Below are 16093 nucleotides of genomic sequence, written 5' to 3'. Positions count from 1 at the left end.
ATATTCAAATCGCGATAACTTTTTTGTTTCTCAATATTTGTGAAAAAAAATTTCACAACCTCTCAAAAAAACTCTCTAATTTTCAGAATCTGTATCGGTTTTGAGCATTGGTCATCTATATTCGGAGATATTTCAAAAATCCTTGGGGGACCGACGCATAGCCATAACTCTCGTAATTATCTCTGGCTACAGTTTTTTTCTCATATTCGGTTATTCGCTTTTCAAAACTAAACTTTGATGAAAGTCTATTGTGAAGAAATTAAACAAATCGGTGTAACTGTTTTTGAGCAATGAGCTTTTATGTTTTTGGTATCACTCTAGCCGTAACGAGATCTTGAAAACTTATTAAAACATCATATTGCATTTTTATATGGGAAGTGTCGGTCCCCCAAGGAACACCAAAATATTTTTAAAATTAGTTGACCAATGGTCAATACCGACATAGATTCCAAAAGTAGAAGAGTTTTTTGAGAAGTTGTGAAAAAAATGGTGGAAAAATATAGAGAAACAAAAAAGTTATCGCGATTCAAATATATTTTTGTGCTGAAAAAATGAAGCTGCCGGTAGAGGGGTTAAGCAAAATAATAGCAAACAAACTCATCTCTTCTGCTATCTGTCGAATTGAATTTCTCTCTTCTGCAAATTTCTTTATTATGGTTTGAAGAATGAGCTTCTACAATGGGATAATAAGTTTGTACTTACACAACAGTACAAGCGTGTTTGGAACATACCTCAAAATTTCTTCATAGTAATTTCCATATAAACCTACATTGTCTTCGGGCCACCTTAAATCACCACCTAGAAAGCTGCGAATTTCACAGAACACTATTTAAAAAAAAAAAAAAAAAGACAATTTACACCGTCTTCAGCCAAAGGCTGCACAGACTGAACAATCACGAACATTAGGCAACGGACAACACAGAACACCCAGTAGTCCAGTGATGAATTTTTCGTTTGACGAAAAGTTTCCACCGACTGGAGTGGGAATCGAACCCACGCTTCGTGGCACAACACGCCTAAACGGCTGACGCCGCTAACCGCACGGCCACGAAGCCCACACATTTTTATAGTAAGGATAGTAAGGAACATATGTAAGATTTAATTCTCAAACATTTTTTAATTTTGAACCGCCCTAATGTACATAAGCACATAGATAGGCAAATTCAAACATATGTGCAAGTCTCTCGAAATCAAACAAAAAAAAAAAAAATACTCTGGACCCCCCGACCGATTATTTTGGTTTTAGCAGCAAATGAACGCGAGAAACCTAGACTTTATTGTGGAGAAGTTTCAGACTTACCTATTTTTTTGTAATAAACTTGTTCTACGAAACACACCGTGCAGGACCAACTGTCAAAATTGCTGATTGATCGGTAAATTTTACCGAATCAATTGAGCTTGGAATGTAATTCAATTTACCGAAAATCTGTAATTTTCAAATCAATATTGATCCCTGGAATTACAAAAAAAAATGTTTTTTTTCAAGCCACATAAATTTTTGTGATATTTTTAAATATATAGTCGATATAAGAAAGACATGATATTCTGTTGAGACGTCCAAATTTTTATTTTTCACTTAAAGATACGGTTCAATAAATTCACTTCGCACTTATTGGAAACGCGCATGCACAAATTTCGTTCAGCTTGTAGTCAATCTGTTGGTGCTTGTAAACCTGCGATGAACAAAAAGAAATCTTTGTCGGAGGGGTTTGACGGCACATTGAAGACATTGAAACATTGTACAAATATGCCAAATGCCTAACCAAACCCAGTTGCCACCTCCAACGGGAATAACTATCGGACCTCAGCAGACCGCACATCCAACAAATTTCCTCGCACTACTAGCGACGGGGGCTTCTTATGAATGCGATCATCCTCCTCTCGTACATATTTCAGCTCTTGCTCCATTTGAAATCCTCACTTTAAATTTTTGAAAATTACTTCCTCACTACAGGATTTGCAGTCAGTTGAAAAACTGATTATAGCGGATTTGACAGTTCGTGCTGCTACGTTACCGAATTCGGTAATCAGCGCTTTGTTTACCGAAAAGTCAGCTTTATATTTCACCGACTTCCGTGCTTTGACTCATTTACTGATTTGTCTGTGATACCGTATTCGTCAAATCTTAATAGAATCACCGAAAAACGGCAATTTTAGTCACAGCCTTCGGTAAACAGGCTGTTGTTTACCGAAACATCTGTATTTTACAAGATCACCGAATCAAATCTGTAAAAAAAATCACCGAACTCAGAGAGTCTGTTTAAGTGTGTAGAACTGTTTCACTTCACTCATTGGTTAGAAATGTTTTATAATGTTTTTCCTCTCACTATTGACTTGATTTTTCTCTAACTTATCCGTCTCGAAGTTTTAAATCAGAGTTTCAAAACTTCTTGCAGACAGTTCAAGCACTCGTTTTCTTTAGTTGCTTTAAATAAATCAATAAATCCAAAAGTTCTTGAAAACTTGTTCTTGAAAATCATTCATAAGAGCTTCTAATGTTTCATTCGTTATCTCATTGACCAAAAGTTGTATAAGTAAGGTGAGATACATGATTCAACACCGTTGGCTTTGTTTGCTTTATTTCATCCTTACCTCGAACTTATTGATTTTAGTAAACTCTTCATTTCTATGAAGATAAATAAATAAAAATAAATAAAACAATAGATTATGAATTGAAATACTTTTAAATATTGTAGTAAGGCGCACAAAAGGGGCATATCTATATAAATGAAAAATATAATGGTGTTTTTACGTCACGAGTTGGCTTAAGAACAAGACAATCGATTTGAACAATTCTTTCACTTTTGTTTTCCTCAAGGGCTCCGACGTGTTTGTGTGGAATAATATTTCTCAAAATCCTCCCAAAATCCTCCGAGAGAGTTGAGAAAACGAATAATATGAATTTGACACAAATTTAGGGTTTTTGTTAAAGGTATTTTTGAACGCCTGCTGTACGGCCTACTGGACAATACCACGTTTGCCTGGACAACTAGTTGTTGGTAAACATGGGCTTGGTAGCTTTTAAAATAAATCCCTGTCAAAGTGAATTAAAAGTGCCAAGAATAGAATAGCACAATTGAGCTAAAGTGACAGAAACCTAGTTTTGAGAAAATAGAATGTTAAGTTTTTTCATTAATTTTTCATTCTATACTAATTGTATAGAATCTAAAAACAAGCCAATCTTCTACGAATAATATTATTTTTCCGATTGGCCGTAAAAATCTCCTTAAAATGCCATTGAAAAGCTTGAAGTGGATTTTTTTTTCGATATGTTCACTTCAAAAACCGACCAAAGGGGCACCCGTTTACATTTGGGCCCCTCAATAAAAAAAACGGGAAAATATTGAAATTGGTACCGGGAAAATCGGTAAAAAGCGGGAATTTCAAAATGAATATTTGGTGGCCACCCTGCAGATCCTGGCGTGATATTACTGTGTAGTTTATACCGAAAGAATGACGTGCGGTGCGTCGTATGAAGAAGCGAAGAGTTTTAGACCAATTAGTCTGACCTCTTATCTTCCCTCCCCTTGGTTATGCGACCTTACCGCGATGGGAGGGCATAATCCATTAGCCCATATGATGGAAACCAAAGGCGTAACCTGTAGTGGTGGTATCACATTTTGGCACTTTTTGCTTAAAGCCGCGTCATAATTCATATGGCATAGACGCAATAATATCTCGGATGTGATCTAACGGACATTCTGCGTCATTGATAGAATTGATGCCCATTTCAAATAATTAATCTATTCGAAGTGGACATTAATACTATTGGTGACGTTCAGTTTGCCTTTTGCTAACCAGAATGATCCGTAGCCACTCTTACTATTAGCTAGTTAGATACATCGTTATCATATACGACGTAGGGAATACTTAGGAACTCTTAGGAAAATGACTAGTAGATTCACTGAGTAGAAATGAGTGGCGACAATCTTATTTTAATATGGTTTTTACATTGCCATAATAAGAAATACCTCTTTTGTAACAGCGGTATAAATAATCTAATTCCAGCTTCATTTTCGCAAAATTTACAAGTAGAAAGTAGGCGTTGTGAAGCATTGCATTTGCCACCGAAAAGTGAATCATGTAGGAGACTGTAATAGAAGCCTAAGGTAACTTTACTCTTCAATATTCACTATAAAATGACTATGGAAAGTAAGACGCTGAGATCGATCATTAGGGTACACTTGCTAGTTTCGAAAAATTGTTGAACAGACAAGGAAAGCGACTTTTTTCTTTTAGGATATATGAACGTAATGACCAATAAACACTTTTAACAACAAAAAATAAAATTAACTAGAACTACTACTAAACAGCCTAATTTTGTTAAAACTTGACGACAATTGACATTTAAGACTCTAATTTTACGTAAAAGACAGGAGTAATCAGAATAGCACTTGAATGACAAATTATTCAAAACCATTTCGACTAGACAGTATTAGTAATGCCACTACTACACAACTATTTCAAACAAGGGAATATGGGCACTTTTCAAAAACTGCCACGTCACAATACTAATAAAAAAACAGTGTTCATGTGGGCGCAATGCCTAGTCCGTCTGAGTATTGGTCCTGGTAGAGGGGAAACTTGGCAAAAGCCAGACCGAGGGTTCAGCCTTGACAAGTTAAGCTGTCAGGCAGCTCCAACTGAACACCATACAAAAAAAAAAAAAAAAAAAACAAAAAATTAGTCTGACCTCTTATCTTCTTAAATTTCTGGAACGTATTATCGATCGTCACATCCGTGATATTTATTTGGCAAACATGCCTCTTCTGAAAAGTCCACTGTGAATCTTTTACACAAAGTTGTATACGATATCGAGAAAGCATTCGCTCAGAAGCAATCCTGCTTGGGTGTTTTCTAAGGGTATTGAGGGTGCCTTTGATAACGTGTCTTTCGATGCCATATTGGAACCATGGCCACACGAAACCATGGGCTACCTACAATGATTACCAATTGGATTCATCAAACGCTCAAAAACTGACATCTCTTTTCGACATTGCGTCAAGCAGCGATTCGAAAATTGAGTGTTTGCGGATGTTCCCAAAGGGGGAGTCTTATCACCACTTTTGTGGAATCCGTAGCAGATACGCTAATTGCGGTTTTCCAACTTATGGATTTGCCGACGACTATCTAGCTTTGATAGTTGGTATGTGCATAAGCACCCTATTTGACCTGAGGCAAAGTGCTCTTCAGGTAGTCGAGAGTTGGTGTCGCCAATATGGCCTTTTGGTTAACCCGAATAAAACATCTATTGTTCTTTTTACGGAAAGATGAAACTGAGATGGAATCAGACCTTTGCGTCTTTTTAGTACTGAGATCAATGTGACTGACCATGCCAATTATGTCGAAGTCATTCTTGATTGAAAACTTTCTTAGACGCCTTACATTGTATTCAGAGTCAAGGAAGCTTGCATGTCCTACGGTCAGTGCCGGCGAACCTTTGGTGAAACTTGGGGCCTGACTTACACAACTGTTAATCGACCAATACTAGCGTATGGATGGCTAGTGTGGTGGCAAAAGGGCGAAGTGAAAACAATCCAATCAAAATTGGGCAGCCTGAATCTTCAGGACATTCTATTATACTGTTGTATTGAGCTATAGGCTCTCTTTACGCTCAAATATCAGTACATATTAGGCACGTTCCATATATAACGTAACGCTAAAATTAGACATTTTTGACCACCTCCCCCCCTCCGTAACACTTTCTGTATGAAAAATTTAAATTTTTTGTATGAGCGGTATCGCTTGAGCCGAGACCACCCCCCCCCCCCTTCCCCTAGAGCGTCACGTTATTTTTGGATTCCGCAATACCCAAATTCAATGATTTTTACCACACTACCAAATCTATAATATATACAATATACAATAAATAATATACCCCTAGGTTTTCAGCGAGAATTTCTGTAATTTAAAACAAGAATTTTACACATTGTTTTTGTGCATGAAATGTGTTTGGACGTGCAAAGGTTGTTTTCTCAATAAAACTATAATTGACATGAAATACTTGTATGTAATATAATATTCTTGTATACAAAATTCTAATGTTCTCCTCTTTTAATGTCGTCTATTTCCTGACAGGTATGGATTCATCCATGATAAACGATTACCACAGAAGCACGATCCACACGAGACCAAAGCCAACGAGATCGAAATGGAGCGGGTCAAAAAGTGGCTCAAGATGACCAAGAAAAAGGATCAATCCATATACGAGCAGCCGAAGTTGCACAAACGGGTCTACAAAGGCATTCCAGATAGTTTACGACACACGGTGTGGAGTAGGCTGCTGAATCTAGGGAAGGTCATGGAGGACGCCAAGAACCGCAACAAATATCAAGAAATGCTGACGTTGGCTCGGACCTGGAGCACCGAAGCAAGGCAAATCGATTCGGACGTTAATCGACAGTTCCGGGAGCACGTATTCTATCGGGAGAGGTACAGCGTGAAGCAGAAAAGTCTTTTCAACGTGCTGGTTGCGTATAGTATGTACAATACGGAGGTAAGTGCATGAAGAAGTGGTCGTCAATGGAAGATCTGTCATGAATTGATTTTTGTTTCCGACAGGTTGGGTACTGTCAGGGAATGTCCGGCCTTGCAGGATTGTTACTTATGTACATGGATGAAGAAGAGGCATTTTGGGCATTGAGCATACTGCTGTCAGATAGGAAGTATGCTATGCATGGTCTCTTCATAGAGGGTGAGTTAATTGAATGCAGTTTGTATCTTTTCATGTTTCTAATCAGATTTACTTTCTCAGGCTTCCCCAAGCTGACACGCTTTCTTGCACACCATGACAAAATCATAGCCAAATTTATACCAAAGCTGAAAAAACACTTTGACCAGTACAATCTGGACTCAATACTCTACTCGTTGAAATGGTTCTTTGTTGTGTTTATCGAAAGGGTTAGTATTGATTTTAACCACCCTGCCAATTGAAACAGTTCGAAAAACCTTTTGTTCTCTTATTGCAGATACCGTTTAGCCTATGTTTACGCGTTTGGGATGTGTATCTCCTGGACGGCGAGAAAGTTGTTACTGCCATGGCGTACACCATATTACGTTTGCATAAAACTAAGATCTTGAAGCTCAAAGACATGGATTTAATTGTGCAATATATACAGGTCAGTGCGTGTTGCCTTCGTTCGTACCTGTTCGTTCACATTTGAAATTCAAATTTTTGTTCATTGGCTTTTGCTTATTTGTTTCAGACTAAACTGCACCTTGATTTCGGTTACGACGATGACTTCGTCATCCAAACGTTGGAAAAGTGTATGGACGAGTTGCGAAAAGCGGGCTTGGAACTACCGCCGCCGGCCAGCGAAATAGAACTGCCCAAAAAGCCATTTGGAGTGTTTGAGGAACCAACTGTTGAGGCTAAGGTAAGGTCATGTGTCTTGTTTGAACTGTAGGTATGCAATATTTGTTGTTTCGCAGATTGGACGTCGGAAGAAAGAGTTTTCCGAAACGGAGAAAGAAGTCACAGAGACTGTGAAAACGAAGTAAGTGGGTTTGCAATTATGCATCTAGCGCAACAATATTAAAATACATTTTGCTCTTAGACGTGAAATTACTGCCCAAGAGGTTTCTGCCCTTAATCAAGCCACTGCAATAGGAAGTGGTTCCAATACTCCGCTCAATACCGGTAAGTTGTCTTTTTCGGAAAAGTATAATTACGGTTTTTGCTTCCCTAGTATCAAAAAATTGATAATTGCGCTTTCAATTTCTATATTATTTTCACTTCGGGGTCAAAATTATATATATTGCTTATTTAAAATCCTCATATAAACATCATCTCATCTAACATTATAGAAGACATGTCAATAGAGTGATGCGCTAATTTCCATCATATTAAGCTTTGATCAGTGAGAACTTGCGATTTTCCCAGTATTGCAGAGAATAATACTGATACAAACCGATGCCAAACTATTCTTTCTCTAGACGGCTTTCGCATTGTGCAATAATATTTTAATAAATCCTGATCGTTTATTAGAAATAATGCAATGAAATTATTACTTACAGTTGCCTACATTCGTCGTATCCATGTTTTGTACAGTTTTGATTAGTGGGTGCACCACTGCAACGTTACAATAAAATGTTTAACTAGATTATTTAGATCATCGGGCAACCCTCTACATCCCACAGCATGATGAAATATATGGATTTCCCTTGAAGTTCATTGGCCCCTTAAAAAAAGCAGCCGAAACATATAGGAGATTGGAATTTTTTACCGTGACATCTTCTAAAAGGAAGCGAGCACTGTCCTGTACAACTCACCCGAAGGCAGTATCTTTCTAACTGGTCGATGTCTTGAGATATCCGGCCGTAAAGTCAGCTCCGAAATAACCAAATTGCATGTAACAAGCAGGAGATGGCAAATCTTGCAGTCAGTCTTATCGGGCTAGATCTAGTTGATGGTTGCGTAGAAGATCGATGCACATAGTAAGCTGCTTAAGTTTACCAGGCCCCGCGCACTTATAGCTGCTAATTAGGTGCCATATTTCAACATTCAAATTAATCTGTGTTTGTAATTTTCAAATTTCTAGAGCATGAAATCGCACCCACGCTTTCCGTGTGACCATCCTATCATCGCTCATCAAAATTATGTTTTTTCTTCGTTTATAGTGCTGCCACGTGTTTGTATTTAGGACCTCGTTCCATTCAAGACCCTTGTTTATTCCGATTTTGATACAGAATTATCCGGTTCACAGTGTGAGGTGTGTAATACGCTTATAGTCGTCCGTGAACTTCGGATTGCACACTGCTTGCACACTTCCAGCACTATTGAGTTCACATTTCATGCAAATAACTTCCTATTAACCTTCGTTAATATTCTTGTTCAATCTGCTTATAGCTAATGTACCCGAATCGGAAGACGGTGGCTCGCTGCTGGGCAGCTCGAGAAAATCCTTGGCTGACACGTCGGTCACATCCACAGCCGATTTGAGTGTCCTTTCCGGTGGCCAGAGTCAACGTTCCCACAATGCATTCGAACTGTGCTATGAGGATCATCCCAAGATGATCGAAAGCACCGGTGATGGCGACGGAGAGAGCAGTCCTGGGTAAGTTCGCCGATGATCGACTTTCACAAAAATGTTACTTTTCATCTATGCATTACATTGCCGTTTAGCATTAGATTCGACACATATTTAGCTTCAATCGTATAGCACCATCTAGTGGTACCCAGTTGTCATCGATTCCATCGCCGTTCAAGTTAATCTTAGATGCTATTTCGAACGTTCACCCTTTTTGTTCCTTTCAGTTCGGTTAAATCAGCTTGCCTTCAGCAAGAAACTCTCGGCGTATGGGATGATTTGTTTATTAATAGGTTCTTGTCTTGAATTCCATTCTTCTCTAAGGCTTCATTTTATTTCAGATTACGGAAACGAGCGATTATTCTCTCGGCAAAACAGAAACCAACCGCCAAGGGCCCAACGTAAGTGTTGTGGTTAAGGTGCAGCCGTGTACTGCACTTGGTAGCGGTTTTTTTTTCTCAGTTGTTCGTTAGTACTTAACCTGTGTAAATATGTTCTGATGGGAGAAGACTATCAGCTCGATTTATGTATATTTGGTTTTTTTGTTTGTGTTTTAACTGATTTTTTGAGTTTGTATTATAATCAGGTTCTATTATTTGTACGCTACATGTCAATTCTAAGCTATTATTATATTCTGTAGTTTTTATGAGCTACTATATTCATCAACATATTACTCGAAAATCAACATGTGTGGATAAGGCTTATACAAATACTATTATATTTCTCATATACGTCATCTTATGAAATGGTAGAGTAATAGATTTAGAGTCACTATATTGCAAGGTGGTTCAAATTTCTAAATTATTTTTATATCTACCGGTCAAATAAAATGTTTCGGGTTTTGAGTCCAATATATCTTAGATCTTACATTTTGCTATTGTCATTGAAGTTTTAACTGCGGTTCAAAATTCAAAAAAAGGTCAAAAATCCAATCTCCGATATCCTTTTTACCATCCTTACTACAAAAATAGTGTTCCGTTAAATTTTCAGCTTTCTAAGTGGTGATTTAAAGGTAGCCCAAAGACAAAGTCGAGTCGTCTCTGAGTGATATACCGTCAACATACCAGTACCCGCTCATGTTCCAGTAGTCCGCTCACGAGTTTAAAAAGTTAGGTAATGTGAGTAAATACGCAAAAGATTGTGCACAGTATAATTCAATTTGTCGGTTTAAATCGTCTATTGACTATAGGTTTCATATTTACTTTGTTTAAGCCCATTTTTTTGTGTGAGCGGGCTACTGGAACATGAGTGGATACAGGTGCACTGATGGTAATTGTTTTCCATAATTCATTTATTGAAACGTTCAATTGAAGCCATATAAGTTTCTTTATACAAAACGTGCTTTATGCGAAACGTCCCGTCCTAGCCCCGAATGCCTCCATGTTTTATTATATTTTGCTTTAAAATATGTCTTTTACGGAACCGTTAATTGACGTGGAATTTCATGGAACCATTGACAATGTTGCATTTACGAGAGTGTGAAAATTACTCAATTGTTTACATGGGACATTGGTGAAGCCAACATGTGTTATGGAGACAACGTAGATAACAATTATTGTTACACATTAAGGCCAAACTCAAAGGAACAGTTTATGGTTCAAAGAAGGGAAGTAACCTTTCGAGGTGATAATCATTCAGGCTAATACTGCCCCTCTTTGCACAACAGTTACATGTTGAAAAACGACAAACTGAGAAAAAGACGATTGAAATGTGGAAGCAATTTCGCTCCATTTTGAGTCTCTATTTGGTCTGAAATGTGTTAAATTTCTACATACCACTGAACCACTTGAGTACACGAACAAACCTAATAAATTTCTTTTGCATTCAAGTTGCAAATTTGCCTTAAAATGCAGAAAAAACGTAGCGAGACTGTTATGCGATTATATACAATATAATATACCAATGTATTTGCATACCAGTCCCATCGTGTTCATCGGCTCGTTCGACAGCTACTAAAACACTCATTGTCATTAATGCACTGGTTGTTTCGTTTACTATTTATGTTCTTTGGCCGTAAAAATTTAGTTATTATAGAACAGTCAACTCTCCGTAACTCGATGTTAAGGCGACTATCGACTTAGCGAAATATCGTGTTAAAGAACACAAAATCAGGGTAACTTTGGTTAAAGGGACCATCGAGGTATCCATGAAAACCCACATTTACTACACGTTCTATAACTCGGTATCGAGATACGGAATAGCGAGTTACGGATAGTATACTGTCCATGGATGAATCACCAGATAAAAAAAAAACATCGGATTGAATGCTTTTCCAAAACACACGTCATGATGTGGAATGCGCTTACAGTCATGAGAGACCCAGATGATCAACTTTTGGATAATGTGGAAATGGAATCCGATGGAAATGATTCGAGATGTTCCAGAACAACCTGATTCAGGGCGAATATAGCTAGTCTGTTACATGGGAGATCCAGAATAACGAAACAAATTTTTCAGGCAACTTCTGTAAGCCTTGACTGCAGATCTAAAATACAGTGGCTCGTAGGATGTGCCGAGCCAAAGTCTTTCTGTATTTTCCCAATAAGCAGATGAAGAAGAGGATAATTGCTGATGTTTTTTATATGGAAATCTTGCTTTCGCGTTGAAATCTTTTTATTTTGTACACTTACAAGCAAGTACTCCTTAATTACCAGTTATCGAAAAACGCAAAAATAAGTTTTAGTTCGATATTCCTGAGCACCAGCAAAGAATCATTACAAAATTTAAAAAAAATGTAGAATGAATTTTATGTTATTTTATGTTTTGTTCCTCATTTATTTTTATTCCCCTCGTACCTCCCAAATGTTTAACTACGGACATAAAAGAAGATTAATATTTGTATAAGCCTTATCTAAAATGAAAATCAGTAATGCATCGTAATTGAAAATACATAATAATGTTTGATGTCTACTTATTTAAAAATATTTTCGAAACAAGGTGAATACATGACATTTGCATACCGTAAGCAAGTGTGTATTAAATACAGTCAAACCTCCATGAGTCGATATCTGAAGGGACCGTAGTCTCATGGAAACATCGAGTCATGGAACAGAAATGCTTTGGAAAGCTGTTTGAGCGAATAATCATAGTTACAGTTAACTCTCCATTACTCGATATTCCGTATCTCGATATCGAGTTAGAGAACCATAGCAAAATATGGTTTTCATGACTAACTCGATGGTCCCTTGAAACGCAGTTGCACTGCTTTTGTGTTCTGTAAGTCGATACCTCCCTAACTCGATGGTCCCTTCAATATCGAGTAAGGGAGAGATGACTGTACCATGAAATTTTGTTTAGGTATGGTTCCATGAGTCAATATTAAGACATAGAACATCGACTCATGGAGGTTTCACTGTATAATTGATTTCCCTTTACTTCGTTACACATCAGTGAATAACTAGTAGTACCGAGAGACCGTATGTAGTAAACTAGAAGTGGTACCCATTCTGAGCTCGACCACTATACGGACTTTGATGTGACTGTTATGCGAATATTTTCAAGATGGGACAACACAAGTGGGGTTTGTTTTTGTACAAGTTAGAAACAAAGGTTACTTTTTTAGCAGTTTTTGTCGATCTTCTGACGATGTTGAGTTGATTTATGCAAAAAACGCAAATCGGTCAAAAGTCGACATGGGACTGTTATGCGATTATGGGCAGTAGGTCTTTCGAGGTAATGGCCATTCGGGATAGTGACTATTCAGGGTAATCGTCTCCGGCGTTCCGAGAAGTGACAGTCGGCGTTGTGTCGTAGGATCTTGTTGAATAAGTTATACGATTGTTTCATTTTTCAACACAACATCTCCATCGGTAACTGCTAGTCTTGGTCGTGGATCTTAGAATAGTAGGTACAAAACTCAAAAATTGTGTGAAAAATGGATTCTTAATCTGCAGTAACAAGAGATTTGATCTTTACAACCGTTTTTTTCAAATCTTACACTAGTTCTTATTATTCTTCTTCTTGGAGTTAAAGAGTAGAAACCGTCATCAAGTTGAGAATTTACAAAAGCAGTTTTTTCGTTTAAAATTATGAAAGTTCACATTTTTTTTTTTTTCTATCTTTATTAACGAGATTTTTAACCCTGGGCTAGTTCATCTCGGGACCAACGGCTTTACTTCCCTTCCGAAGGAAGTCGTCACTGAAATTTTTTGGTGACTATCTCGGGGATGGGATTCGATCCCAGGTCCTCGGCGTGAGAGGCGTGTGTTCTAACCACTACACCAGGTCCGTCCCCCTCAAAAAGTTCACAATACTGAGCGGTGCGCTTCGCTTCAACTCATTCGTATTGGCCACCTAGATTTTTTTTATAGGCACTCTGTGCTCGTGGCCACTACTGTGCCGGAATCAGCTGATCTGTAGCTTCTTTACCGATACAGATCTATTTTCAACTTATCTATATTTACATCTACTTTCACTCTCTCCCACTCTTTTACTCTCACACCGAGCAAGTAGGAGAGAGCTTTGCTGTTAGTGAGGCTAGCTGCCTGCGAAGAGGGTCCGTTTTGTCTCAGTCACCATCTGATACTGACGGAGGATGAATGTGCTCCCCAAAGCACGATCCTCCGTGAGGCGTCTTCTGGTGGCTGGACGGGTTTTTTTTTTGGAGGGGCTGGGAATCTAACCCATGACCTTCCGCTTATGAAGCGAAAGCGTAACCTCAAGGCTACAGACCCCCCTACACCTAGAATTTAACACAACAAATTAATAGTGTGGTAAAGTACGTAGCTCTCAATCAGAAAGTTCTTGTTTAGAATCTCGTTCTGGCATATTTTGTTTTATTTCAATTTTATCGTCTTACCTGACAGGACTATAAACAGATCATTGATGGATGCGCGAGTCATAATTTTCGAGCATGCGATGTATGATGTACAGTATTGGACAAAACATTTGCAACTTTTTCGATTTTCCATACAAAATGACCAACTTTCGTAAGCCAGATCTCAGTTATTTATGAACCTATTCTAATGAAACTTTCACAGAACATCAGATATAACTTGAATTTTAACATATATTTTTAAATAATGTTTCCAAACACGAATTTATAAGTAATAACGGTTTGACTGAAGTGTAATTTACGACGAAAAATTCAAAACTCTTTATCTCAAAATCTGATAGCGCTACACAAAAACTGTCTTCAGCAAACTTATTCATCTCGTCAACTTTGCTGAAGATACCATGAAGCTATTCCTTCAATATTTTTAATTATATCAATTATAATAAATCGTCAAAAAATTCTTTTTAGTCAAATCGTTACTGCTTTTCAACTTGTGATTGGAAAAATCACTCAAAAATATATGTTAAAATTCAAGTTATGTCTGATATTCTGTGAAAATTTCATTCAAATCGGTCCAGAAATAACTGAGATATAGTTTATCAAAGTTGATCATTTTGTATGGAAAATCGAAATAGTTGCAAATGTTTTGTCCAATACTGTATATGTATATGATCAACTACAAAAATATGTTACGTTACGGCAATGAGTCCAAATTATGGTGTATTTTGATAAGATGAAAACATATTATGATATCAGGGTGAGTACCCGTGAGGGTAACCTATAAACTTTCAGTTTACGAATCCTAGAAGCGGTGCAGAGCAACTTTGTGAATAACATGCTTTTAGTTGTGATAGGAGAATTGATCAATTTGCCGTAATTTAATGCAACAACCAGTGACATGATCGGAAAAATCACAAGGAAAAAGTGTTCCAGTATGAAGCGGAAATCTAAGGGACACTCTGCAGAGAATGCTTTTAATGCCACAACACTAAACACATGTCCACGAAGGCTAAAACAGTTTGTCATAAAGAGCTCAGAAATTACTTAGTATATTTATTGTTCATTTAGGTAGTGCTTAAAAGGATCAATATCTCGGAAACCATTTCCAAACAAGATACCTAATCATTCCTGTTTCTAAATATTTTAGCAATGTGTTCCAACAATTTTGAAAATAATATCGAGGAAAAAATCCATATTCGCATTAATACGTTTTTGTCTGGATTTTTCTAGAATCCATAATACTCTATATTAAGGTGAAGATGAATCTGATATGTCACTTTTCGATGTTTCTGTGACTTGTTGAACTTGATAGGGAAGTTCAATACCGGGTACCCCCGTTGATTTGACCACATCTAATCTGAACACTTTTTAATTTGTACCCCGCTAATTTGCACATCGTTCAGATTTAAAATTATTCAAACGTCATTTAACTCATGGAACGGAGTAAAGTGAAATGGAACGATGTGAAACGGAGCGAAGAATCAACGTAAAACAGTGAAAGAGTTAACCAGAAGCACGATTCTATGATGGTTATATGTTCAAATTAAAAATGAACTCCGATGGTTTGCATGAGTTACCGTTCAGCGGGGGTGAAAATTAAATTCACTTCATGCGCCGTTGTATTCCAAAGATGGGGCACAAGTATTTCAACATTATATTCTAGTAAAGTATAATCTTTGTTTTAAGCGTCATTGTTCGCCTTCTGAAACGAGCAGATAAATTGGCCACACCCTATGATGTAGGAATAGCCCTGATTTGATTGAAAATAATAGAAACTGTTCAATCGCAACAAACTCACGTGAAGGAAAAAGCGGTTTCCACAAGGTATTTCAATCAATCAATACTTCATGGATGGGATCAAATCCTATTCCCAAGATAGTCACGGAACACAACGTATTCCGCTTCATGAACCTAATGTAAATATCGTAAATATCTACAATCACTTGTTCTCTGTTTGCCCATAATACGATTGTGCTGGACTCGTAGGAGATCAGATACGATTTTTTCATAAGTGATCCGATGTTCAACAACTTCAAATATATCCTCATTGAACACTAACTTGACTATATCACTAAGCCTTCCTCTATCTCTGCCTGCAACCATGAACTTCTTTGTTTTAGAAAAGATGATCAAGCCTCGATGTCGTACACATAGCCGGACATAGATGCGACCGCATGATGCAAATGCCGTTCTTCTGTACGTCAGGTTTTCTAGTGCAATATAGAACAGTAAATTCGGAAGTGCATCTTGTTCCTACATTCTGTTTAACAAAATTGACGCCTCGTCTGCA

At 37.5% G+C, this 16093-nt stretch overlaps 1 protein-coding gene across 11 annotated transcripts in view; it reads left to right on the top strand.

Moving 5' to 3' along the window:
* The window catches only part of LOC5571056 (USP6 N-terminal-like protein), a 42633-nt gene that overhangs the window by 23563 nt on the left and 2977 nt on the right, over nucleotides 1-16093 (top strand). For 9 of the 11 annotated variants that reach the window (XM_021852822.1, XM_021852819.1, XM_021852817.1 and 6 more), the window contains exons 3-11: nucleotides 6079-6496; nucleotides 6562-6694; nucleotides 6755-6900; nucleotides 6969-7118; nucleotides 7206-7376; nucleotides 7432-7496; nucleotides 7557-7639; nucleotides 8849-9056; nucleotides 9371-9430. In XM_021852822.1, the coding sequence (XP_021708514.1) occupies nucleotides 6079-6496; nucleotides 6562-6694; nucleotides 6755-6900; nucleotides 6969-7118; nucleotides 7206-7376; nucleotides 7432-7496; nucleotides 7557-7639; nucleotides 8849-9056; nucleotides 9371-9430 (1434 nt within the window). Of the gene's footprint in view, nucleotides 1-6078; nucleotides 6497-6561; nucleotides 6695-6754; nucleotides 6901-6968; nucleotides 7119-7205; nucleotides 7377-7431; nucleotides 7497-7556; nucleotides 7640-8848; nucleotides 9057-9353; nucleotides 9431-16093 lie in introns of all 11 variants that reach the window. The other 2 variants (XM_021852825.1, XM_021852824.1) reach the window with 2 other exon arrangements.

This window comes from Aedes aegypti, chromosome 3, assembly GCF_002204515.2.
Source record: "Aedes aegypti strain LVP_AGWG chromosome 3, AaegL5.0 Primary Assembly, whole genome shotgun sequence".
Classification (NCBI taxonomy): domain Eukaryota; kingdom Metazoa; phylum Arthropoda; class Insecta; order Diptera; family Culicidae; genus Aedes; species Aedes aegypti.
Note: the sequence above shows the minus strand (reverse complement) of the source record. Positions and strands in the feature narration are given on the sequence as shown.